Source organism: Nyctibius grandis, chromosome 6, assembly GCF_013368605.1.
Source record: "Nyctibius grandis isolate bNycGra1 chromosome 6, bNycGra1.pri, whole genome shotgun sequence".
Classification (NCBI taxonomy): domain Eukaryota; kingdom Metazoa; phylum Chordata; class Aves; order Nyctibiiformes; family Nyctibiidae; genus Nyctibius; species Nyctibius grandis.
Window position 1 is genome coordinate 82,158,136 of NC_090663.1, and position 26,960 is coordinate 82,185,095.

At 41.1% G+C, this 26,960-nt stretch overlaps 2 protein-coding genes across 8 annotated transcripts in view; one reads left to right on the forward strand and one right to left on the reverse strand.

The window, feature by feature from the left end:
• The window catches only part of METTL14 (methyltransferase 14, N6-adenosine-methyltransferase non-catalytic subunit), a 90,355-nt gene that overhangs the window by 25,400 nt on the left and 37,995 nt on the right, over positions 1 to 26,960 (reverse strand). For 3 of the 7 annotated variants that reach the window (XR_011048487.1, XM_068404256.1, XM_068404255.1), the window contains exons 1-2: positions 1,101 to 1,177; positions 645 to 733 (exon numbers count right to left, since the gene is read on the reverse strand). Coding sequence is in view for 2 of the 7 variants with exons in the window: in XM_068404256.1 (XP_068260357.1) it covers positions 645 to 733; positions 1,101 to 1,166 (155 nt within the window). In the remaining 5 variants the exon portion in view is untranslated. Of the gene's footprint in view, positions 1 to 644; positions 734 to 1,100; positions 1,178 to 13,261; positions 13,359 to 17,692; positions 19,200 to 20,636; positions 21,746 to 26,425; positions 26,575 to 26,960 lie in introns of those variants that run through there. The other 4 variants (XR_011048492.1, XR_011048490.1, XR_011048489.1 and 1 more) reach the window with 3 other exon arrangements.
• The window catches only part of PRSS12 (serine protease 12), a 45,891-nt gene continuing 33,870 nt past the window's right edge, over positions 14,940 to 26,960 (forward strand). The window contains exons 1-3 of the mRNA XM_068404254.1: positions 14,940 to 15,322; positions 23,990 to 24,128; positions 26,400 to 26,578. Coding sequence (XP_068260355.1) covers positions 14,980 to 15,322; positions 23,990 to 24,128; positions 26,400 to 26,578 — 661 coding nt within the window. The 5' untranslated portion in view covers positions 14,940 to 14,979. The remainder of the gene's footprint in view (positions 15,323 to 23,989; positions 24,129 to 26,399; positions 26,579 to 26,960) is intronic.

A 26,960-nucleotide genomic window follows, 5' to 3' on the forward strand; every position in this document is an offset into this window, starting at 1 on the left:
GACTACATGTTTCTGTTACAAGTTTGAAATTGTTTTGAAACTTTCTATATGAGAAGTTGTTCCTCTCTCAGTATATTTGAGACCAGCACAACTTCTTAAGGACAGGACTCCTGAAAGCAGATATCCCGCTTACTCATTCTTCTGTTCTAAAAGGTACAGCTTGTTTTAACCAAAGCAGTACATCTACAAAATTACACCTGCTCACACAAGAAAATTACTATTACGTGTGAGAACTAATAAGCACTAGCTACTCTGTCCTAGACATATCTATTGTTCCATAAGAACTTCTAAACTAAATTGCCCTGTAACTGCTGTTAGCAAAAGTCTAAAGGCTTTCGGACAATGCAGGTGGCATACTCTAAATTCACACCTCAGTTTTGCTCCACACGAGCTTTTTAACATAGGAAGCAAAATTTAGCCTTGATTTCCAAACTGCTATTAGAAGCAAATGACTAAACCCTACTCACCTTACTCAAAGTTCAGATTTGAGAAATTAAAGCATTTTCTTTCACTAAATTGTATGTTTTTAAATAAATGGTAAAGATCTTATTGTGTTCTTTGGAGTGCAACCTCGTCCTACTTCAAAGGCTTGCATTACCATCAAACCCCCCGGTTTCTAACAGCAGCAGCGCACCGATACCGACCTACACGTTTCTCTCGTTTCAGCGATCTCCCGCTGGTCATCTTTGCTGTTCAGCACGGCGCCGATACTGTCCGCGTTCTCAGCTCCTAACTGAACAACGGGCAAGGCAGATTCAGGACAGTTTCCACTCATTAAAAGCCCCGAACAGGAACAACCATGGAGCCAAAGGGCCGCTCTTTAACCGTGACACACCGCCCCACCGGCCAGGCCCCCCAGCAGGCCGCCTGGAGGACCCCGCCAGCGAGCACCTCTCCCACCGGGGCTGCGGGGCTCGCCGCTTCCCCCTACCCACCCGCCGGGCACCCGGGGCCGTTCCCTCGCGTTACCCACAAGCAGCCGCTGTAAGGCCCGAGGGCCGCCCCGCCGCCGTTAGCGGAACCGTTGCACATGAGGCGGCGCGCGCCCGCTGCCGCCTCCCCGCGGGGCCCGGCCTGGCGAGACACGGCCCTGCCGCTACCTGCTGCGCCAGGAGCTGCCGCCGGAGCTTCTGCCGCTCCCTGATCTCCTGCAGCCGGCTGTTCATCGCCGCGAGCCGGCCCCGGCCTCTGCCGCCGCGCTCCCGCCCGCGCGTCACTTCCGTCCCCTCTTCCAATGGGGCGGCTGCGGCGGCCGCCCGACGCGCCGGAGGCGGCGGCCATGTTGGTTGCGGGCAGCGGAGGCGAGGCCAGGCCAGGCCGGGCCGGGCGGGGAGGGGGGCTGCCCCACCGCCCCGTCCGGCTGGAGCAGCGGCAGCCGCGGCGTGCGGGGCCCGAGCGGAGAGGCGGCGCGGCGGGGTCGCCCCGCGGCCCGGCGCCGGTCTCGGTGGCTCCCGAGACGCAGCGTTCCCCTTCAACGGCGACGGCGCGCCGTGCTTGGGGGAGACGCGTGGTGGTCGAGCTCAAACAGGAGAGCTCCGACCTACAGATAAACCGATGCTCTAGTCTAAGGCGTTAGTCTCCAGATGGATGGAAATCCGATTTCCAGACCCTTCAGGAGTCACTGAGCAGACTTCTTACCTGTTCTAATGTCATCCAAGTGGTTTTCAAGTATAGATGTTAAATTCCCTTTCACTCAACCGTTGCAATACGAGTTTCATCACCTACTCCAGGCACCCAGCTGTGCCCATCTGTGGAGAGCTCTTTTCAGCAAGGTTCCCTCTCCAGGGTATTTCGCAGCAGTGACAGTTTACTACAATCTGTTGCAGTTCAGGGGCCCATATCTTAGTTTCACCTGCAACGGTTTTTGTCATTCTCTCTTGGGGCCAAAATGGTACTTCTCTCCTATGGGTCTCACACCCTAGTACATCCTTTATATCCAATTTCAATATCCAATGTTGTTATTTGTAGGTTAGCCTTTATGTTTTGCCTACATCTTTCTGATTGTTTAAAAAAGTCCCGGTTTGAGGGAATTTTGCAAAATCTTCGAAGCACTTTACATCTGATTTTTTTGTCTCCTTCCTGCTTCCTCCTTTCCCCCTCTCATATTTTATTGTCTGTCTTTGAATGCATGTAATTTATATTGCATTCTGATTTTCATTCTGACAGCTATTCATACTACAACAAGAATGAAGACTGAAATAAAGGCCCACAGTCTGGATTCAAAAGTTGTGCAATAAACTTCAGTTCCTACCATCTCACAAAAGGAAACTTAACCAAAGAATAAAGAAACGTTACAAATTATCTCAGCAGTTATAATTAATGCTAATATTTGCTCTCCTGGAATAGGCCAATTTTTCCTGTAATTGTCAGACCCAAAGATACGGACTAGAGCTGCAGTGACATTCGGCTCTATTACATGGAGCATGGTGTTCCCCTGCTGGTATCTTAGTGCCAGGTGCCATCACACTTTTGTGATACAAGCTCTTACTCTCTTTTTTTTTAATATGATATACATGTCAATGACATTACTCAGGTCAAACTTAAAACCGAGAAAGATCTGTGAAGAGAAGGAAATTAGAGCAGTGTGGACTAATGCAGAAAGAAAGTATTTCCAGCTACTCACATTTCTCGGTGACAGAACATACTAGAAAAATGATGTAGCTTTTAAATATTAAAACCCAAAAATACCAAGAGGTGATTTTTTATCTCCTTAGGGAATACATTACTAGTTACACTGTCCTATCTACGGAAAAAGAAATGCCATCTCATACTACTGCACGCTGCTTTGATATTGTTGGCTGTAATGAATACAGTAGAAGTCCCTGCACAGTAACAAAATCACTTCCTCCTGGCTGTGATATGAAGAAGTTTGTGTGAGCCTGCACTCCCTTTTTAGAACTAGTTGCTAAGACGAGCTAATCTTTACAAACACTAATGGCTATGGAAGATGTTACACTATGTACATACAGTGTTTCAAAATAAAAAGTTTGTATTTTTGCAGAATGCTCCGTGCCTTTCTTCTCTGTATGCTGTGGTTTTGGCTCTCTAAGCCTTGTATGCAGTCCGTGGTCAGGTTTTTGCTGTTAAGGTAAGTATCAGGCCAGATTCTGTTGGCCTGGAGCCAAGAGCTACACACGCACATATACTGTACCACAATCCAATCTACAGATTTGGGTTTGATCACTGATATTAGTGTTTTGATTACATCATGATTTTCTGTGGCCTTGGACCTTACCATGGAATCATCAAAGAAGAATGGAACCCCCTAATCCAGCCTCATACCCTGATGTCATCCCTGATGTGGTGTCAGACCTACAAACGTGCAGTACTGGAAATGCATCTAATCGAGCCGACTCCCTCGTGAATGGCTATACCCCAACCCAGGCATTCAGCTGCAGCTGAAGCCTTTACCAACGCTGCGTGAAATAAATACAAACACGATGTAGTATGTGCTGTAGGCTACCGACCTGTTCAGGGATCTCAGTGCAGTTCTCCTTTTTTTTTTTTTTTTTTTTAACTAATGACTTGGTTGAACTGCATTCAACTCTGATCCGTTATCCAGATTTTTTCCTTCAGATTTATGAAGCCAACTGTTTTCTCATCCTGTTTTTATTTAACTGATTATTCCTTTCACTTCTCTTTATTGACCTGCATTCAACCTTTTAAATTATTTCTATTTTTGCAATCATTTTGAATTCAAACCCTGTCCTCCAGCGTACTTGCATCTACTTCCAACTTCCAGACAAATGGTTGTCTCCCAATGGAATAAGCAAACATTCTATGCCACTTTGTTTAACCATTTATAGCATTATAAAATATTTCTAAAACACAAACAAATAACGGTAGAATTTCACACCCATTTGGGACTTGTGTTATACTGATATATATTCAAGTCTAGTCTACTCCATTTAGCAAAAAACTGCTCGCTTACTTTGTGTCAGTAGAAATGATTGTAAAAGTTACAAAGAATTAGGCCCAAGCTGCTTCATTTATCACTGTTCTCTCACCTTAATTGTTCTTCACATCACAAACCTCAAATTATGCCCGATTAGATGCTCAATACATTCGTAAATTAAAAGCCCTTAATGGACCAAACAGATGAAATAAGAGAACTTTATCTCTTAACTCAAAACAGACTAATAGAAAACAGTTAGCATCACACTCTCCCTATTTCACATCCCTTTCCGCATGATTTTAGTCAAGTACCTAGACCTACCTCTTTACAAGTACCTTTAAAAGTTGGTAACCCCAACTATGGGGCCTACTTTTGAATAAGTGATAGTATCCACAACGCCCAGAGGTTGTGGCTGCACATGCTTCTCCACCTCCGCCTTAGGCTGTGTCCCTACAAGATGGCAACTCTGACTTAATGAGCATATTGCAAAAACACTACAACCACAAATCTATACAAACTCACTGTAGCAGTTCAGATTTTGTTTAAAAATCTCCTAGAAATAACTTAGTAGCAGCAGAGTTTTTATTAGGCCAGTACTGCTTGTCCTTAGTAAGCCAACGCACAGCCACAATAGAGCCTTCATAAACACAACGCCATATGCTCTGGATAATTTGACAGACGTGTGCTGCGATTTCACACTTCATCTAGATCAAAGTCATTGCCATATGATCCAGTACTACACATCCTTTGTAATGGACATGAAGCCTTGATGTTGCATGTTGCTCACAGCCTCTGGGCCAACTGATTGTAGCCTTCTTACTAACCTGGAGGTGACTATTGAAAGGCATTTTGAAAGAGATTATTTAATTTCTTTGCTTTTGCATAGCATTGTATTTCATTCTGCTTTGTCAGCAAGAATAAGTAACTTGCACATCGATGTTTAAAAAAATCATAAAAATAATTCTAATTCCCCTACATGGAATAAACTCATTTAGTTTCTTAAATGTTCTGAGCAAAACATTGTTCTGGCTTCTTCAAGCAGTATCCAACAATGCCACAAGAACAGCAGTGTGTGATTTCAGAGATACTACCTCGCATGCTATAGTCATCCACATAGCTTGCCAACAGTTACATCCATATTTTAACACAGAGTAACATACTCTTTTGACAAATTCAGTCAATCATGGCAATTAATTGACAATCCTCCTTCTAAATCAGTAAAAAGTTTAGCCAAAACCGTCCCCATAGCCCCCAAGTCCCACTTCACTTGGAGATCAAGCATTACTGGCTTCCCACCATGTTCAGAGAACGTGTTAAATTACAACTGGCTTTTTAACTGAAATGGCTGTGTATATGCCTCAAAAAATCGAATGTGAAGAGGGGATGGAGTGCAGCTTTATGTCGTATCGCATCTAGCCCTGTATTTACTCCTCATTTTAACACTGCCCGCAAACTGGCCCCCTGTCTCATCTTAACACTGCCCCCTTAGTGAGGCAGGAGCAAATCTCTAGTAAATATAGGAACTTCGATGATATTATTTGTTCTAACGCTGAGCTGAATTTGATCCACTCCCCTCAAGGGCAGTACTAATCCCATTACATGACATCTGCTGGCTTTATTATTATAAATTGAAGTGTTGAAGAAGTGTGAATTTGTTATGCTTTGAATAACAAAGAAACAGATTTCCATACACATCAGTGTTCACTGATTTAGAGACTTAACTCTATAAGCACTGAGATCAGAAAATATTATGTATACCTTTTCTGCTTTCCCTATGTTTCTCACACAAGATACTAAATTATACTGCCAGTATTATCTTACGGCCAGAAATTGTGTCCTATCATGCTTGCAAAACAACCCCATAGATTTTTATGTTGAAATATGGTACTTGTGCATATTTTATGTGATCATAGTACCCTTACTTTGTCTCAGAGCTGTTTTGTTTGTACTAAATAGCAATAAAGGTGACCAGATGATACTATACAGAATATTACAGTACATGGTAGCTTTCTGTACTGAAAACCTCATATGTCTAAAGTCTTTCTATTCCAGAAAACTCATCCTTATATGTTACCTCATATACTCAGTACTTTTCCATTTTGAATTTGTTTACAATATTATTTAATGTTTTCCTGGATACCTTCACAGATAATTAGATGGAGTATTTTGCATCAGCATGTTATTTGCACAGAATATTTTAAAACATATCCCTGAATTTATTATCTTCTTTTCCTAGTCTCCCATTTACTTCCATGTTTTCCAGAGCATTTACAGTGTCACCAGTTAACTGTGCCTTCTATGAATACTCCATTTTTCAGTATCTACATCTTAATGCTTTCTTGTTTAAGTTTATAGCATACTAAGTTAAACAGCTCCTGGATCTGCCACTTATTTCTACATTAATGCCACTTGTGTTTTCTGTGTGGCTGTGCAAGAAACCAGATCATGAAAAAGATCTGGCTGATCTTTTAACCCACTTTAGATTATTTTGCAGCAAATGTGCAACCACAGCTTCAGAAGCACCAGAAGTACAGACAGAAGGCACTAAAGAAATATGAAAATCGTTACTCCAGAAGATGGCTTGTAGTTAGATCCTAGAGAAAGAAGTTATTCTGCTGCTTTTTACTTTTCCTGGAAGTTCTAGGAAATTCAGAAAGAAACTTCAGGAAGAAAAACCTATGTATACAGAAAAAAAAAGTGGACATACGGACTACTCATGATCCAATTGCAAGTCCATCTCCTACAACTCCAAGCAGAAGATTTCTAAGGGCCAAACAAAGGTTCTGTTGAAACTAATAGCAAAACTCTGAGACCTGTTTCCAAAATAGGATAATGATAATAATAATAATAAAAAAACAATGAGAGGTTTTGAGACTTTACAATTAATAAAATCAGCAGTACTTCTAGTTAATATAAGCTAGGTATTTGGTCTAGCAGGATTTAGTTACAAACTACCAGAATGTATTGGGTAAATAACAATGTTTAGAAGTCTAAAGTACAAAAAGTGGTGTGTACTGTAACACAGTGTTTATTTACAAAAACAAATGGCATGCTAAGCAGATCAATATAAAAGCAAGACAAGTCACTATATATATTTTGAATAGTTATATCCATAGCAAAAATCCGTGGCTTTTCATAATCCGATGAGTTTGCTTTTAATTTTTACTTTTTAGTTGACAAATTGTTATCTCAGCCAAGATGACTAAATATGAAAATAGGAAGTTGGAATGTGTAATTCCACGTTGCCATGAGATTATAAAAAAAAAAAAGCAATGGGGAAATCATAATAATGGGACAAGACGGATCAGAAGAGATAAGAAAGGGACATCAGCCAGAAGGCAAGAAAGAATAACGGATGATTAAGCCAACAATGAAGATTATAAGAAAGCAGTTTGTTCTGCCAATAGTTACAGCAGTGGATCTTGACGCCTTTACCTCCTTTCTGTATCTGTTGCCCTTCCTCCCTGCCCTTCACACAGCTCCTGGCAGACATTTTCCACATTCTATGGTAATGCAGGCGATCTAAGTGCAAACGTCCGTCACAGGCCCGCACAATGCCAGTGTTGTTCTAACTACAAGAGTCATAGTTCAACAGTGCAAAGTCAACTCTGATCCTGTCCTGTACAGAACCTCCTCGCAATTGTAGATGGTATCCTCACCTTAGTTATTTTAAAGCGTATGCAGCTGCATTTTAAAATTTCAACTAACATGTTGAAAGGATGCACAATTAGCAAGTATATCTTTGTGCATCACTTTATATTAATCAATGTGAAATGGCTGCTCCAGCTCTATATATATTTGTAAAAGCAAGCTAGGAACTACCAAGATTTGTATTTTTTTTTTAATGGTAACAATAAGGGCAAACTAATGCTTGTATTCATAATGTATTCTCAATAACTTGAGAAGACTCACTGATTTTGATAAAATTATTAGCCAATTCAGCCAACAGGACATGGTTTATAAACACTCAACAATATACTCCCCTCCTTAACAGCTAAACTTTTCAACTATTGCAAGTTGCAATAGTTGCAAGTAAAACAAAAAATATTTTAATATTAGTCCTAGTGCTTCCAATATAACTGCAAAAGAGAACATATAAAGATCATGTGTTATGAACATGTGCTGATAACTTTCAAGAGATCTTTCAGTACCTTTATGAGGTAAGAATTAACATTTCTTAAATCTCTTCTTGGTAGCAGAGCATTCAGTTTCTTCAGGTAATTATAAATCCCAGCCTCCTTAAGCCAAATAAATATAAACTTTTTTTTAGCTTTCCCTTCATTAAGTACAAGAATATGTGTTTCTTTGAAAAAATAATGATATTCTTATCCCAAACTATTACTAATCATAAGAGAATGCAGCTTTCATGTATGTAGCTCAGCACTAAAGTAATTCATGTGTCCCTCTGAAAATCTGGAGAAAAAAGTCTTATTTGCACATTGTATGTACATTGCTGTTGGATTTTGTGCCGGAAATATTAGAAATGTCTCATTCCATTGCTGCTAATGGGAAGGCGACACTTGGGTTAGATGGCAGATGAAAACACAAACCAACCCTGCTTGACTTATCTTTCTGTGGTTTGTGATTTTCATTGCACTTACACTTCACAACAAGGAAATGCAAAATTCTAAAATAGATATTATTAAGAAATATTTTCAGAAGATTAACTCTGAACAAAGACAAGACACCTGCTACCATTCCAGACATAAATAATTGGAAGAGGACTACCTGGATTATTTGTGAGAGAAGAACTTATTTAAACAACTGCATTTATAAAGCATTGTTTACCCCAGGGAACCTTCTACACCATGAATGTCAGAGGAAATTGTAGAAGGTCATATATCTCAGCTCTATGAACCAGTTGTCCTCAACGACAGTGGATGTTTTGAATAAATAAGGCTTCATCTTGCTCTGCGGCAGGCTTACGTAATGTTGAGTGATTTGTAAAGGCCACTTTCTACATGAAAGAGAGTCCAAAATGTATGTTTTATGATGAAGACGACATTCAAAAATATTTTTTTCACCTTTTCTCTCTTAGATCTAAACCAAAACGTTAAACATTTCCATAAATGTTAAATATTTTTACAAAGGTGTAGTCTGCCCATATTTTTTTTTTTTGGGTTGTCTCGCCAGCATGAGCACAGAATGAATCACTTCCAGCGCTTCCCTTAAAGGCCAGACTCGAATCAAGTACCAAAACCCACATATACCCAAAGTAGTCAGGTTCGGAACCAAAATTCCATTTCCTTAGCAAAACTTTGTTAAGATTGTTTGTTAACAAATACCATTTCTTCAAAATATCCTCTTTGGCATATTCTTGCCTCTTTAAATACGCTTATTTATAGAACGTCTACACAAACTCACCTTTCACCTAGTTAACAGACTGCAACATATGTGATGCCATATTTACTTCCTATTCTCAGCATCAGGAAATAACGCAGCACCTCTGCTGTATTTACACAGCCGTGCTGGGGCACTCCTACTCTCACACTTGAGTCTCGCTCCCCGCTCAGCCACATGGCATTGCACACTTGGGATCTGCTCCTGGTCCTCCTGGGAGAGGAACATAAAGGAATGCTTGGAGGCTGCTCATGGAAGCAACATCAAACGCAGCCTCAAACACCATCACACTGCAACTGCATGAACGAGACCGTATGTTGTACCAGTTGAATGTTCCCAGGTGTTGCTGACGTAGTAGCAACACCATGAACAAATCATGTCTCCAGTCCTCCAAGGTTTTACACACAGGACTCATGTAACCTCCTTTACACACAGAGACGTCACAGTATGCAGATGTGTATGTACTAAGAACGAGGATACATACTTGCAGAATTAGAGCCTTTACTGAATGCAGGGCTTTTTTTTTAAAAAAAACATGTTTTTCAAACAAAGATCTCCACATTTCACTGTTATTCAAAAATCCTTTTTTTCTGTGCAAAACTGTCATAGTTTTCAAATGATATATAGTTACTTTGGATATGTCAAAACTATCTCAGTTGAAACAGCATTTTTATTCCACTCACTATATTAAACAAAAAGTGTTCACCAGTTTTGCATGATTCAGTTTACCTTTCAGTTTTAAATGCAATTATTTCATCATGTCTGTTTAACCCAGTGTTAGGCACATATGCACCTATGTATTGAATTGTTCCAGGAAATAAAGTTTCTTATTGCCTTGTTCCAGGAAACTGGGTTTCTTATTGCCTTATAATATGAACTCAGCTTGTTGTACAAGAAAGTACTTAACACTTTAAAAAAGGTTTTTCTGTGATCTCATTACTGTGCGCACTGTGTTAGGTGGTCATGGAAACCTCATCAATTACAGGCTGTTCAGTTACATCCTGTGTAATGCAGGGTCACCCTATGGAGCTTATATATCATTACAGACAAAAGGCCTGTTCTCTTCCATATAAGCACAAACCCAAATTAATTTTAAGTCAGACTTGGCAGGATTTCAAATTTCTGCTGCCCGCGTTTGTTAAAAAGAATGAGATTAATGAATAAAATTATTTTGTAAGAGCGCTGACTTATATCCTAAAAATGTTGACTCACCACGGCACCCATTCTATGGCCCATTTTGCACATGGAAATGCCCTTTGTGTGAAGCCTTGCCTCCCCTCCTTCTAGCCCTGATTTCAGCCGTCTGGTGCTGTTTGATCTCACTCAGTGCCCACTAGGTCATGTGCATGAGTTTTTCCATTGATGTCAGTGGTTGATCTATTGGCCCCAGCATACTTGATTATGTGAAGAAATAATAGTAAGAAATTATTAGATGGATAGTCTGAAAATAATTGCATTACAATGTGTTGTGCCTGGCTGTTTGGCTACATTCTCTTTGTACTTGTACTTATTTCCTAGGGGAATTTCTCATATATCACATTGCCTGAAGTCAGCCCTTGCTCTGATCTGTCACATCTGCATCGCTGTTTGACTCTAACCTGGTCAGGAGGGAATGCAGGAGAGAATACCCTGGTTTAGGGCTATCAGTGGCAGTAAGAGGGGACTGACTCAGGCCTTCACTTGTCAATAGTATTTCAACTGAATTCCACCAACAGCTGGAAGTGCTCAGCTTTTCTAAAATCTATGCTGAGCGCATACTGTATGAGCTACTTGAAAATAAAGGTAAGCAGCTTTACTGAGCACAAGAGGAGGCTAATCAGTGAATTTTGCTATTGATTTAAATGGGAGCAGAATTAGACTGATTCTCTAGCTGAATTTTAAATGTCTGGTATTAAATGTTTTCAAAATGCAGGACTACTGTTTTTGCCTGGGTAAACCACACATCAGATACCCTTACCTATTCACAAGAACCATTTATTGAAAATTAGTCCTCTGATAACCTGTACCTTCACACAATTCATGCAAAAGCAGCGTCAGCAACAGGGAAGAATTATCAAGTGCTTTTAGAAAGCTATTAGGACAAAGGAAGCTCTTGCCTAAGTATCCTTTTAAGCCTTGTGTATATGAATAACCCATGCTGCTGCTGTATTATGTGAGTATTTATAATATTTCCATTTCTCAGGTAACCTGAGGAATCTATGCGCAGAAATACCACAGGGGAGAGGTTGGAGTGATCAGATCAGTTCATACCTACGAATTATTTATTATTCTTTGTTTTATCAACACTTTGGTATCGGGGCTGTCAAGTATCAGGAGACAAAAAAGCAGCCAACCCTGTGGAACTGTACAGAAATTAAGACCTATTGTAGCAGATGATTTCCTACAACTTCTCTCATAGAAGTTGTCAGGTACGCAGCACAGATTTGCTATCTTTGGTCACGAGCACCGTTCCATGGACTTCCATGGGACTGCTGTCAATAGGTACAACCTCTGTGCATAAGAGGTACGAACTAAATACTAAGATTAAGTATTGAAAATCTTTTGTGAAAGGGAGAACTGCTACGTACCTCAGCTGGAGCCAGTTCACCCACTGTAATGTCATCTTAATGGATTGTTTTCTCTACCGACCTAGAAAGACCAAAACAAGCCTTTCTTTTCATATAAAAATGGAGCCCTTGTTAAACACAGATTACTAACTTTAAATCCCGCAGTGCTGCTGCAGGAGTATAACTACCACAGTTTCCAAAGATTTAGTATTTTCTCAACATTTTGTGGCAATTTTTTTCTGAAAAGTTGGATACTGTAATTTCAGAATCAAAGTTGTACGTAATGCCCAGCTCCACTGAGACCTTTTGAGGTTTCCAAAGATCTACTTGCTTATTGTCCTGAGCAAACATAATTTTTTCTTTCCTTTTCATTTCTAACTCAATTTGTGAATGAGTTTTCAACAGTTTTGTACAGCAGAGAGAAAACTTTTTAAGACAACCAAATGCACTAAGAACATCTCCTATCTGGCATCTTTTTAAAGCTCTATCAGAGTAATAAGCCTTTGTTTCTTGTTTATAAACATGTGAAGGTAAAGTCCACGCTTAAAGCACAGAGCAGTGTCATTTTAGGTGCACTTGTAATTCTGTTATTTTACGTGTGAGGTCCAAAAGAATCAAGGTTCTCAAAAAACACACTCTGTCCATGTAACTCCTGCTTTGTCTTTGCTTTTCCTAATAACTTTCGACCGACTGTGAGAAATGCGACAGAGATAGAAGTCACACAGATGATGAGCTTCCCACGAGCGTTAATAAAAGTCATCAAGCAGATGGAGTGATTTTATACATGGCACCTGTAAGTGCCACAGCCAAAGGAAAAACTGCAACATGAGCTCACGCAGTTGAAACACAAGAGAACCCGTATGGGGGAGACACTTGTAGATACTCTAGCCAAGACAGAAGCTGCAACCCAAGTGCAAAGTATACATCCTGGAAAAGCAAACTGCATCAGTCCCAGTACTTCTTAGAAAAGGGCCCCTCCTACTTACAGTGAAGCTATTATCAGTGTCTTCAATGGAAGCCAGACCAAGTCCCTACTTTGTAAATTCTAACAAAAGCATTATTTCCTGTAGCATTAACAGGCCTCACATCACAGTGAAAGCTAATTTACAGTTATTAAAACAAATTAAGGCTCATTCTCCTTATATGATTACATCACAAATAACAATCATGATAAAAATTAAAATGTTCAAGAGTGAATCTTACATGTGGATCATCCGATTAAACCTGAACCCTATCTTGGGAGGGAATCATGACAATTGCTTTTTCCTTCTCGATGCTTCTTTTTAATTCTAGTTACTTCCAAACCTTTTTCCCTGTGTAATCTCCCTCTTTCCCCCCACCTCCTGCTTAGTACCATTTTGCAACCTCAAGCACAAACACCTCTACCCTACATAGGCAAAGAAAGTTCACTGCACGTAAGATTCCTGCTAGCCCACACACCTTGGGGAGACAAATGAAATCAGAATACATGAATAAGTACCAGACTCAAAGCTTTGCCTCAAGTGTTTTGCAAGATTCATCATACTCATCTGTTCTCTTCCTCCTGTGCTGATGAGCAGAACCCTTCCTCTTCCAGGCTAGAGGGGGAAAAAAAGAGCTTAGGTCAGGGAAAATGAAATATTGCTGTTACTGTGATGCCAAGAAGTGTTTATTAGGCAATGAAGGAAGCCTTAACCAGCTAGGCTGAGCATGCTTTTAACTGGTCCTTCCAAAGGATAAAAGCAACCAACTTGTCCTGACAGCAACAAATTTTCAGACAATTTAAAAATGGCCATAATGAGTTGCTTTCAGGCTAACCTCTTGTATATATTCAAATATTTTGAAAATAAATTAAATTCTTGCCAGTCCTGACAGTTTCTAAACTAATGCATACACATAACTCCAGAAGAAACCTCAGAAAGAAAGCACAATCTGTGCACTTATATCCTTAAAGAAGTGCAACAGACACATGTGATACCATAGTTATCATGTTGCTGTGGAAACCCCAGCAGAGTATTCTTTAACTTTGTGAGTGATTAAAATACTAACTGTTATGTTACAATAATAAATTAATCACAGACGAGCAGAACTAAAATGAATACAGGTAATACCAAACACTGTAGGACCTGCTATTCCTGAGCACTGGAGCTCTTTTGTTCTTATAAACAAAGGCTTAAATTGGTACAGTTGCATTTTGCACCTTTTGAACAGCTTGGAGGCTGCTGAAGGAAGGCCACTGTTTACTGGAGATACCTGGGATCCCACATAGAAAGCAGAAAGCACGCTCTTTCTCTTTTAGACTCTAGTCATAACGCAAGGTTGTGGAAATACTGAACAATATGAGACAAAGAGGCAAAACTAACTGACAGCCATCCTGGTAGAAAAAGGAAATCAGAGATGATCAGGTCATGCAGAACTCTGCAGCGGTTGGGAATAAGCAGATTACTATTCAGAGCACATGGGGCTGGGATAAAGCTAAACCCTCGAAGACATTTCTCTTCACGGCATTTGTTTCCAGCCCCTTTGTTTCCCGCAGACACGTCTGGGGCTCTCTCCGTCCCTCTGCCTCCCCAGCCGCCGTGCGGGTCCGTTTTGCCCCTCTCTCCCCGAAGCTGCGCGCCCCCGCCCCGGGCCAGGCTTTGCCTGGGCTGCTTCTGCTCTTTGTGAGGCTGTCAGAGGGGTCGGGGCAGCCCCAGCCGCGGGGGCGAGGGCAGAGAACAAGGTGGCTGGTAGGGGAGCCCCAAGTGCGAGAGAGAAGCGGGGTGGTGGGGAGCCTGCGGGGCTGCGGCGGGACCGCTGGCAGCGACGAACCCGGAGGGCGGCCGGGGAGGTGCGGGGCCGGCAGCGCCGGGGGCTGGCGGGGAAGCGGTAGGGACCCCCGAGGCCGGGCTCCGGGAGGCGCGGTCGATGCGCGGCCCCCTCCGAACCCCCGCCGGGGCTGCCGGAGCGGCTGCTGCGCGGGGCCGGGCGGCCGCGCTGCTCCCCCGCGCTCGGGAAGCTGCGGCAGGTAGCCGCAAACGCCGCTGCCGGCCGCGCCGCGGGGGCTGCGCGCCTCTCCGCGCCCCGCTCGCCCTGCCCCCGCAGGCAGGGGAGCCGTGGGGAGGGCGGCAGGGGTGTGCGGCGGGGGGGATTAGCGGGACGCCGCGGCCCCGCCTTCCCCCTTCGCATCCCGGGCGCGATGAGAGGGGGAGATGGACCCGAGCCGGCGGGACTGGCACCATGACATTCGCCGGCTTCGTGGTGGCGCTGGTGATAGGGACGATCCCCGGAGCCCGCGGGCTGGGGCAGGTCTCCGCCAGCCTCCCGGCCGCCCGCCACCCGCAGCCCTCCGCCGCGACCCCGCCGCCGCCCCCCGCCGGCTGCCCCCCTGCCGGGGGCTTCGCCGCGGCCCCGCGCCCCTGGCCACCGGCGGCGCCCGCCCTCCCGCGGCGGGGGACGGCGGGCCGGGCACCGCGGGGTCGCCGCAGCTCCTGCGCCCTGCCCGGCGGCGGCGGGCGGCCCGGGTGCGCCCCCGGGGGCGGCCGGGGCCGGGTGGAGCGGGGCCGCGCCGACTGCGAGCGAGGTGAGTGGGGCGGGGGCGCTGGGCCGCGGGGAGGGGGCGAGCGGCCGCCGGGAGCCCGGGCTGGTGCGGAGGTGCGGGACGGAGGGGCTGAGCGGGCGGCGCCTTCTCACCATCCCGCACCCGGGTCGGACCAGGGAACCCGGGGACGGACGCCTTTTGCCGAAGTGACAGCAGAGGCTTTTCTGAGAGGGGAGTTTAAACTTTTGCATCAGCAGATGCACCGAAAGACAGAGGGTTTGTTCCGACGCTATTTTAATACCAGGTAAATCGCGTTAAGCAGCTGTGCCGTACGTACCGGTAGGATCGGTTAGCCAAGACCGGCATTCCCCTGTTGTGACCGGGCACGCTCCCCTGGGAAGCGCGGGGGGTATAGAGGTGAAGCGGCGGAAGGAAAAGCACAAGGATGCCTCGCTCTAAACGCGAACTGCTCCCATAGTATCTCTTTCTTTTTTCGCCCACATCTTGGGACAACGGGGTTTGCAAGTTAGCGCTGGTGCTTGAGGACATCTGTGAACGCAGCCGAGAGACCTGCGCTCTGCCCCCCCCACACTCCTAGCGAAACTCTCCTTGACTTCAGGGGAAGTTTTCAGTGCGTAAGGACTGAACAGCAATTTCAGCGCTCAGCCCTTGAGCAGCTGATCAGCTTTACATTTCATCAGTGTTGGCAGCCCTCCACAGGGTTAACTATATTTATGTACAGTCTGGTTTTGAATGACTTCACATTTTATCCCGCATTGCTCTGGTATTATCTCCTACCTAAATAAGAACTATGTCCTATCTGTACCTATACTAAAAATGATCAAGCATAATTGTTGCAATGAAAATAAAAATTCCCTTATTAGTTGCCATTTTTTTTTTGTAATATTGCAAGGTCAACAAGGAAGTTGATCATTAATATTATTATTCATAATTTTGTTCTTGTGGAAGTTGGTTTTGGGGTGGGTTTGGTTTTTTAATTAATTTACTTTCAGATCTCTGAAGAGGACTGTTATCTTTCTCTTCCAACAATAGCCCTAGAAGGTGTGTGAAAAAAAGATGATAATTTGAACAATGTGATAATTATACATATTGGTATAAAATATCACATGAAGAGCATATGGAGGCACCAAGGTCCATATTAATCATTTATGCATTAAAAAAAATGCAGCTTCCAAAGCTGTGTTCCAAGTCTAATGTTGTACTCCTTCAAGAAGACAGAATGATGTTATGCCTTACAGATGTTTCCCTGGAAAGAATACCAGGCAGCTGATGCCATGGAGGAGAAAACAGATAACTAGACACAGATGAAAAAAGATCCAGAAGACTTCACGCCTTTTGACTGGTCTCAGTTTGGGAAAGGGTCCCACAGTTGCTTCTTTGATTTAGCCCATCATATTCATAGCTTTTTTCAGCATTCTTCAGTCTGGTTCCCAAAATACTTTGTGAGGACTTGGTCTAATATGTTACAGTGAAGAAGAAGGTGGCATTTTATTGCTAAGAACTCCATCTTGCACTTAGTAAAGTAAATTCCAGAATCCCCTGTAAGTTCAGCACGAATGTGATTTAAGTAAAGGAACGCCAAAAATACTACATGGTTTGGGTGTAGCTGTGTTTCTTCAGTCTTTTCAGAATGCTTTCCCCCTGCCCAAAAAGGGAAATCCAGGTTAGCCCCTGGTAAGAGGGAGGACATAGCTTCTGAACAATAGCCAATACATCCTAATTGAAAGGTCATCTGCTTCTGTTGGACTCAGTGGTAAACTCTCAGTGACATCAACAGGGCAAATGTCTGTCCCAAAGCCTTTGTGGAGGCGATACGAAAGATTAGAGAGTGTGTGAGATGGCTTAAGGTGGAACATGGAAATAAATCAAGCCATTTGCCCAGAAATAACCATCATTACAACATTTGTCCTGAAGTATGTTCCTTTCTTACAAGAAGCAAAGAAATGCAAGTAAGGCAATGTTATGATGCAGTTTATAGATAGGGAAGGACAGACTATTCAGAGACAAACTCGCTGTGTCTGTTGCTTTAGTACATATGCTAAAGAAGCCCATACTCAGTTATTAGGCACCTGCAATAACTAACTAAAATACCATGCTCAAAGCCTTAACTGTAAATCTCCTGGCTTTTCTAGCTTAAATATTAAGACTTATCTGCAAAGTTAATTGGCTAAACTTTGTGCATGTGTATATATGAAACTCCTTTATACTTAAACATTAACGATGAAAAATTAAAAAAAAGCACACCTTTGCAATTATACTATGTGGCACCAGTCTAAAATCAGTTTTATAATTTCAAATAATAGATTTTGGTGTTTCATTTCCTTCCTTCTAAAATGAGAGACATCTGGGTAATATTATTTATTCATGCCTTGAAAGCGAGTAAACCCCAAATACAAATAAATATAAATTATCATGATTAACCAAGAAAATCATAGAGGAAAATAAATGAGTACGAGAGTACCCTGTACACAGAGCCAGCATAAGTGCAGCAGAATTTAGTATTTTAGTTACTGCTAATAACAACTTACCTGTAAGGTACTTATGCTTCAAAAAATAGGCCTACTTCAGTGCCTGGAAGCAACTGCTGCCGCACAGTGTTTATGTGGCATGTAGTTACAGTATTCTGCACGCTATGTTGTTCATGCTATGTTGTTACATATCTAATTAATTGAATAAAGTCGTTTAACTACTTTTCTTTAGTTTACAAAGGGGAAACAATACAAGAGAGGGTAAGTGTCTTCGCCAGAGGTCACACTACCAATCAGTGGCAGAGCTGGAAATAAAATACACATTTCCAGAATGGCCAGATTGTAGATTCTTTCCATTTAAATTGCTTTTATCACAGGGTAATTCCACTAATGCCAATCAAATAATGCTTCACTAAACTTTTGTGAGAGAAGAATCAAGCCTCAGGCTCATAGTCTAAACATTAGCTTATTCTCTCTACCTGTAACGCTACAGTCCAGGCAGTTGATGGAAGGTCTTTTGGGGTTTTGTTTTTTTTTTTTTTAATAGCATAGGGTTAAAGAAAAAAATATGATGAAAAATTAAACATGAATGTCTATATTTTCCTTCTAAGAAGCAGCTCTTCTGGAACCGTTCTTATTACAGCTGCACAGCATAAGACCCCTCATTTTCTGCAGCTCTGTACCACATAAGACAACTGCAGTCCTTTAGAGCCTGTTACCTTCCTAACACTTCAGTTTATTTTTCAGAGCCTTAAACCATTGATCGTTGACATGATGAATCCCACTGCTGCAGAGGAACCAATTCAGCACATTACACACTTGGTACATAAAATATTTATGAAACTTCTAATACAAGGATCCTTGAGTATGCAATACTGCTATCTGCTAAAGTTCTCAAGGTAGTTCTTAAAAAGTAGTTCTGATGGATGCACCCTTTTTCAAGGTTAAAATACCAGGAGAAAATAATTATAATTTTAGACTAAGAGCAGTGCTCAGGAAAGCCATGGACAACAGCATTCATTGATCGCATGAGTGTCATCCACAGTTTTGCTGCAGTCATCAGGATTAATTTCTTTGATTTTAGCCAGGCCTGATGGTGGAAGGGAAGAAAAGTTTCCATTGATTTGAACTGTGTTAGATTTGACCTATACTACAGGTAGCTTTTTACAAGTACCTCATGCAAACCGATGAATTAGTTTCATTCTGAAACTGGGATAGACTTTTTTATATGTATTATGAATCATCCACTAGTGTTCTGAAGTGCTGTGAGTTGTAACGTGGTTACATGGGATATACAGCATATATCAACAGCATATATCAATGGAAGACCCTCACACTTTATGTCAGTTTGGACTTAACCAGACTCCAAGGCAACAGAGATGAATTATCAGTGCAGGGGCTTTCTGTGGCATTGTCCCATGTTGGAACACCTTGGAAATGAAAGCAGAAATAAAAAATGTTTGTTGTTTTTACAGGTCTCCAAAATTCAAAATACTACTTTTGCTTTGCTTTAATCTGCAATTTCAGAGCACCCAGCACCAGGGTGAAAGGCACAGGTGACTTCTACTTCTGATCGCTCTTTTCCAAATCTACATTTACAGCCAAATTACAAACCTTTGGACATACGTGTTTGCGAAGAAACTACCGGCACACCTTTAGCCAACACCATAAACCTCACTGCTGCAGCACTTACACGTACAGCAGAAGTGGAAGTGATTCCCATTCTATTTGCAATTCAGCCACACACAGTAACAGTGCTTGTTCTCGGTGAAATGTAGAAAATAAAATATGGTTTGAAGTTACCCAGCACCTCTGGATGTGAGAATGGTACAGGAAAAGAGGCCAAGCACAACAGCACAATTCCTTTGAAGCTCTTCTGCTTTTTGGAGTTAATTAAAAGTTGGCTGAGAGGTTCTCCTCTCCCTTTTTTCCTGTGTGTCTCATCTTGAGCCTATATGGCAGGTGTTGCGGAGCAAGTCTCAGCAGCACCCACTGGATACCCTTACTTCCTTGCATTTGCAAGTATAACTTAATCTCTTCTAAACTGTAATAGCAGATCGGAAAGACTCTGACTTGGGCAGATACCAGAGCAACTAAAATTACCAGACTGTATGTAAACAACATGAATTGACCGTCAGTAACCTTGGCTAGAACACAATTAGAAGAAACGCATACGTATTTTTTGAGTGTATATAAATGAATGCCTTTCTGTCAAGACAGTAGATTTGTATTCAATATAGGGCTGAATTAAGTCCATCGTAAGACCACAGTATGTGTCTAGAGCTGCCCAGTAGGCCTGCTTTGTGGGTCTGTGGCCTTTTTTCTAACTTTCGTGGGGCCAATTCACCTCTCCTCATCCTTCCTCTTCCTGACCAGTGCTGAGGAGGCCATTGAGAGCCATGGGCAGGATCCCTGTACTCATGTTCCCTGCTGTTGAGCTTGGGGTTGAGACAGTGAAGCTTTGACAAGCACTTTAAGCAGAGGCTTGACACCATATTGAGTTGGTGGAGAGGGGAGAGAGTGTGTTTCCTCAGAGCACTGCACAAAAACCAGAGTAGCTACTACTGCATTAGCTCTACTCCCAACATATTTAGTTTTTTTTCAGCAACTAAAAGAGCTGAAAACTCATAGCTTAAAAAATTGAGACGCTACCATATCTACAGCTCCAGAAACCTAGAGCCTCCAATGCATATGCTTAAGCCAGACCTGTTTCCTAAGAAGTAATTCAGATGCTTTTCTCCAGATCTTGTTCCCTAGGGGGAGCACAGAGGGAAGCCCCTTGGGCACATGTGTTGAGGTGCTTGAGGTGTATGGGCTTGAGGTGTTAAAATATAACAGTAGGAAACTGAAACCAGTGACACTAAGAATTAACCAATATCCTTTTAATCATGCTAAATATTAGTTTTTTTGCTGCCTATGGAGTGAAAGGATACTTCCTGGTCATTTTAACAACACAAACACTGATTATCTTGTAAATAAGATATTAACACATTCTTAATAACAAATATTGAATCATGAGTAATACAGACACTTGGTAATACAGCATAAACATACATGATGGCAGATAATGTTGGTCATCTTGCAATTCCCTATGACCACTTTATACATGAAACACAGATCTGTGTTTCATTATGATGTAAGAGTTTTATCTATTGGAAAGAAAAAATAAGCTACTGAAATGAAAGTCTGTATTTTAAAGTTCTGTTATGTTTTATGACGTATCCATGCTACTGTAACTAATGTAATTCTTGATCCAGTAAAATAACTACCAAGGGTCTGAATACCGCAACATTTTGAGTAAACAGAGCAATCATTTTTTCATTAGTTTGCTCTGTGATTTGTTTGCTACACAACTATGACTTGTCATATGATGTAAGTTGATACATACTTCAAAGTGCACATGAAACACAAAATACTGTATCATTTTGCTCTTGTTGGATACAGTGCTGAAATACTGAGCTAGAGACACTTAGGCTGGACTTAGAAAAATACATTAGAAATATTAACTTCTCAGACGGTTTTCAATTCCCACTTCCCTTTAAAAAAAGTGGTTTTACTTATTGTTTTGCTTGAGGAGAGTATGCTGGATTTTGCCCTGGATGGTTTAGGGTAATCATAGCTGTAGTTATCACTACTGTCCTATGAGGAGAGTAGTGAGTCAATGCAACCAGCATGTTAGAATTCTTATACCATATATTCAGTTAACTCTATTAAACAGCAGGCATAGTAGAAGGTTTAATGTTAGTAACGTAACAATAGGCTTTCTTTTTCTTTCTTTCTAGATTACATTATCAGGTGAAAATCAAGAATATTTTAAATGTGTTACAAAATTACCTTTAACAATCATCTTGATGTTTTCTCTTTTATATCATAGAAGCTGGTTCTTTATCATATTTTCTTGTGAGATGAACAAAGGTCTGTTATTCTTGCTACTACCCTTCATAAAACATCGGTGTTCCTGTATGCAGCTGTAGATCTGTAGGAAAAAGGCAAACCAAAATATTTTGTTGAGATTATTAGATGAATTTTTAAAAAATCCCTCATTTATTGTTTTCTTCTATGTCTTTTCCCACAGACACATGGAAAAAAGGCACTGTCCCTTGCAGTTACTTTCCCTTCCTTACCAACTGATACAAGCAGCGTGCTTTCCCACTTCAACAGGGACAAACGTCACCCAGGGTCCTTTAGGGGAGCGGGTGGTGAGGGAGAGGCTGTTTTCTTTGTTTAACGGTACATGTCCACAGTGAGAACTCTTTGCTTTTCAAACATCTTTCCTGAGGCTTCTACCAGAGCTGCAAAGGATTTCAGCTTTCTTTCATTTTTAATTGCTGGGAAAAAAGTTTCTGATGTGCAAAAGTTCTCTCTTGTGCTATCTTTTGCTCTGTGTACGTGAATAAGTTCTGTTACTGTTGTCATTGGGAATTCTGTAAATACAGAAAGAGGAGTGAGCCAAATTCTGCCATGGAGACCTTAGAAGAGAATTTTATTCTTCAAGCACTCCCTTATTCAAATATTTGAATAGAAATATTGTGTAATGTGTACTCAGGAAACACTGTATTGATTTCAGTAGGTGTCATGCAGGACTGTAAGCAATCATGCACAAAAATAAACTTATTTTTGGAGATGACATCGTCAAAATTGCTTTCTGGTATGTCAGGAATCACTTTGCTATGACTGCAAGTTGATGTTTCAAGTGAAAATAATAGTCTATACAAAAGTCTGGTGAAGAGCAGAAATAAACAGAATTCCAGACTCTGTCTCTATGTGACAGAAAAACGCAAAGAGAAAAATTATAAAGACAGATAAACAATGTGCAATGTGTCTACAGTATTGTTATAATTAGCTCATTAATAATCCTCTGTTCGGAATGATAGCTCACTCTGTAACATGAGTTGAGTAAATTTGGTTTGTAATTTGCCGCACAGTAAGTTACTGCTGAGAAGGTAAATAGGCAAAAAGGAACACACAAAACCAAGTCTGAGGTTAATTAATTCCTCGAGTTATTTGGCAGTCGTTTGGCTTTGTGGTTTTATAAAATATACTGAACTAAATTAAAACCAGGACACAATCTGAGTGCAAGCTGAGAAGAAAAAGTGGATCTACCTATTATTATTATCATGATTTACACATACATGAACACATATACAATGAAATGCAGGCATGAACATTGACTGTTTTCTCCCATTGCCAAAAACTCTGCAAACTGGATGATGGTTTAGCTTCTGATTTTAAGTAGATCACAGAAGAGAGGCAGATGGATTAACTGAGATTTCAGGCAATACTAATGCATACAATTAGGCTATGTTTGATAATTTAACAGAAGTGTATTCTTGTTGAAATACTGCTCTGTTATGACTCTCTGTTCTGCTTCTGTAGAGTTATACCTATGACCAGCTTTTTCCCACCTTTACCAGTGGCACTTGGCTACCTTCAACAGCAGATGCACCTGGTACCTCAAGTAAAAATACTTCAATATAAAAATGCAAAATCTATTAATTTTCTTGGATTTCTGTGTTCTGTAGCTCTCAAGAGCAGATTTTTTTTTTCTCTTCTTTTAGACAGCTCCTCATGTTTTTAGCTTGTTTCGTCTGAGAATTTGGTAAAGGACGACCTCTCATGAATTAATAGAACTACATCCTATGTTTTTCTGTCTGAGAACAAGTATGAACAAATGCATTCTTTGGCTAAAATAAACTGCTGACATCCATGACATGCATAATGTTACATGGGTCAGAGCAAAAGCTATGCTGTCCATGTGGTTGTTTTATGATTCCCTTAAGTTGGATGGAATTATGTGGAAGATAAAAGTATAGCACTCCTGTATATATACTTTTTGCTCATTTGGGTAGAGGTAACCACATCTAAATAATTATGTGTAGTCTATACATACTATTTTTTTTAGTTATATCTTTAACTAAATTGTAGCATCAGAAGGATCAGAAATGTGATATAATTTCAGTACAAGAAGCAAAATGTTTTCCTCATGTAAAAAAATAAGGTTATCTCCTTTTTGTATATCACTGTATAAGAATGTTGTATGTGCCAGAGTGCTTCTTAGAAGCAGCTCACCCAAAGAGCGCAAAGATGGTAATACATGAAACAGGAACTCTCTCTACAGAGGGGAAATCAGGTTCGGAGTCTTTTGTGTGGGATTCATTAACTGAGCAGCGAAATATCTTGGAGGCTTCATTTTTTAATCTTTTTATTTTTTTTTAACTAGGGTCAGTGAGACTCCAGGGTGGCAAGAATGAGTTTGAAGGTATAGTGGAGGTTTATTTGAATGGAATCTGGGGAACAATCTGTGGGAGCCATTGGGACAATAATGATGCAACAGTCGTATGCCGACAGCTTGCACTTGGGTAAGTCTGACTAAAAATCAGTCAACTTATTTTAATAATGTTTCAGTATAAAGGACAACATAGTTTGCAAATCCTGAGCGCTTTTTGTGTTTGATGATTGTTTTTTCTGTTTGAAAGTTGTTGAATGCTGAAGTTGTTCTTCCTAGAATCCTTCGCTTCTTTCAATTGCATTGTACTTCAAAGAGGTTGCTGTGAGAATCAGTATTTCATCTGGAAGCTGTATATGGGATCTGGAGAAGAGCAGGCCACGGTAGATGCTTTGCTTTCAAAGTGAAAAGTGTGAACAGGACAGAAAAGCTTAGGGCAAACAAGAACTGCTTTGCTAGACATCCAGGAGATGTCCACAAGGGCAGAAATATGAGGTCTGATCCTCATCTCACTTATGTAAGTGTCAATTAAGAACAGCTCCAGTGAGGTTACTGAATCTATAAAAACGTAAATGTGGCCAGAGTTAGACTTTACATGGGCTCGTACTCATAGGAAAATTCCTGGTTCTCAGGAGCCTGGGGTTACCCTGGTAATCATCCATTCTATCCTGCCAAAAACCATCTGGGACTCATCCGAGGTTTTTGGAAAATGTGGTATTTTTGTTGTGCACATCTTCATCTAACTAGATAATCTGTATGGTTTACTTTCAGAGCTGAACATTGATAACAAATCCCAAAACCAGACAAGTTCTGCAGCTTTACATTTTCATGGAAACATTTTACAAAGTTGTAGTAATATCTGACAGGTTGGAAGTCCCTGCATTGTCCTCATTGACCACTACTTCCCACTGCTGTCAGAATGGAGTTAATCAACAGGACCCTTTAACATAATCTGGGCATTCAACTCTAGATAATGCCTATAGTGATGCTGCAATTGCAATAGTAAGATGAAACTGAGGAGGAAGAAAACGCCCATACCAAAAGAGAGTTTTAAAAATGAAATGCAATTTCAGTTCCTAGAAAATCAATGCTGTTCAAGTTAGGCAACCAAATTACTTGAATACCCTCCCTTAGCACTCCATTCAGTTTGCACTTTCGCAATAAGCCACACAGGATGGCTGGTTTATTGCCTTTCTAACATTTCTTTCAGTCACATATCAAAGTCGTGATTTTGTTTGCTACAAGCAGTAAGGGGCTTTTATGGCATACTTGCACTGTGACATTCCTAATGATTATTCTACTTTTTAAGACTGCTAGCCAGAACTAAATCTAAGCTGTTTTATAATGTTCCATACTAATCTGGACACACCATGCCAACTTATAAAAATACGAGGATTAGATGAGATAAATGTTCAGCCATCTGGAGGCCATGATTTTGCTTATGACTTCAGCTGTCTACGTGCAATGTCTCCTTTCCTTGTTTTCATATAAGTTCATTTTGTCTTCCATACCCTAAACATTTCAGTTGAACAAGACTGCTATTAGCAAAAGTAGTTCAGTGATAGAGGTGAATGGTTTTGTCTTTTCAACACAAATGGCTTACATCTGAATCCAGGCCAAAAAGCCCCAAGCAAACAGTAGCTGAAAGTTTCTGTTATCATGAGTCTTTGGCAGAAATTTGGATCTATATACCACAAGGTGAACTCACTAGGTATTACTGGTGCTTTTCAGGTGCTTCCATCTATCTATCATCTGTTCCATTGATTTTACAATATTTGGGCTTTGTTTTTAATTTAATTTTGTTGGGCATTATATGGAAGAACAGATGGCTCAATAATTCTCACTGGAGATTCAGTATGGGAAGGAAAGCAAGCTGTTTATAAATGTTCTGGATGGATGGGAATGGCTGAATAATGGACACGAGCCGGATCTAATGGAGGATGATGCGGTTTCACTGCCCCGTGGTCACAACCGTATTATATGATGTGTACGGGCAGAGCACTGGTACGTTTTAATGGAGTAAAGGAGAGGGTAAGGGTGAAAGACCCCTTAGCATTACCTCTCCTAGAAGTATAACTGCAGGGGGATGGTACTGTGGATTCACCTATGGACTGTGGACTCTGTGTTGATTTTTGTAGTTGAGAACCAGGAGAACATGAATGTAGCTGTCCCTGCAGCAACACAGGCCACTGTACTAAATTATCCCACAACAAAATGGTGAGAACTGGGTCACATCTGTTACTTTTCTTTGTGCAGAAGACAATGCTGAACTGTATGAAAATGTGATGAATTTACACTGCTGAAGAAAGCCCTTTCTTTTCTACTCCCAGATTTATACGTGAGAAAATCTTCCAACTTCTCCTCCTCCCACTCTAATGTCCTATCCTGATTATTCTTCTTACAGTGAAAAAGGTACAGCAAAATACATACCATTTACTGGACTGGGCCTTATTCCTGTTTACTGGAGTGAAATGCGTTGTCGTGGTGATGAAGAAAATATACTGTTATGTGAAAAAGACGTCTGGGAGGATGGAACATGTCCTCAAAAAATGGCAGCTGCTGTTACATGTAGCTCTTCCCTGGGTAAAAAAATTACGTATGGTTTGGTTAACTCCTTACCTTATTTAAATACAAGTACTATTAATTACTCATTATTAAATTAGAAAAAAATATTAAGACTTGGAACACGAAATTAAACCGATTGAATCATCGTATCATTAACTGTTTCAAATCCCTCTATGCTGTGCAAGCAGCAACTAGCTGAACCACCTTTTAGCTTTCCATAATCAATAAGCAAATTATTGCTTTGAGATGTAGGTTGTGAGAAAGGGTGAAGCAGCGAGAATCTCTGGCTGTAAAAGTCAGATTGTTTCCCCCCACTTTTTTTTAAACATTTAAAAAAAATTATATTTATTTATTCATTTATTTGTCTACTTGGAGGTTGTCTTTGGTAGCTACATATGCT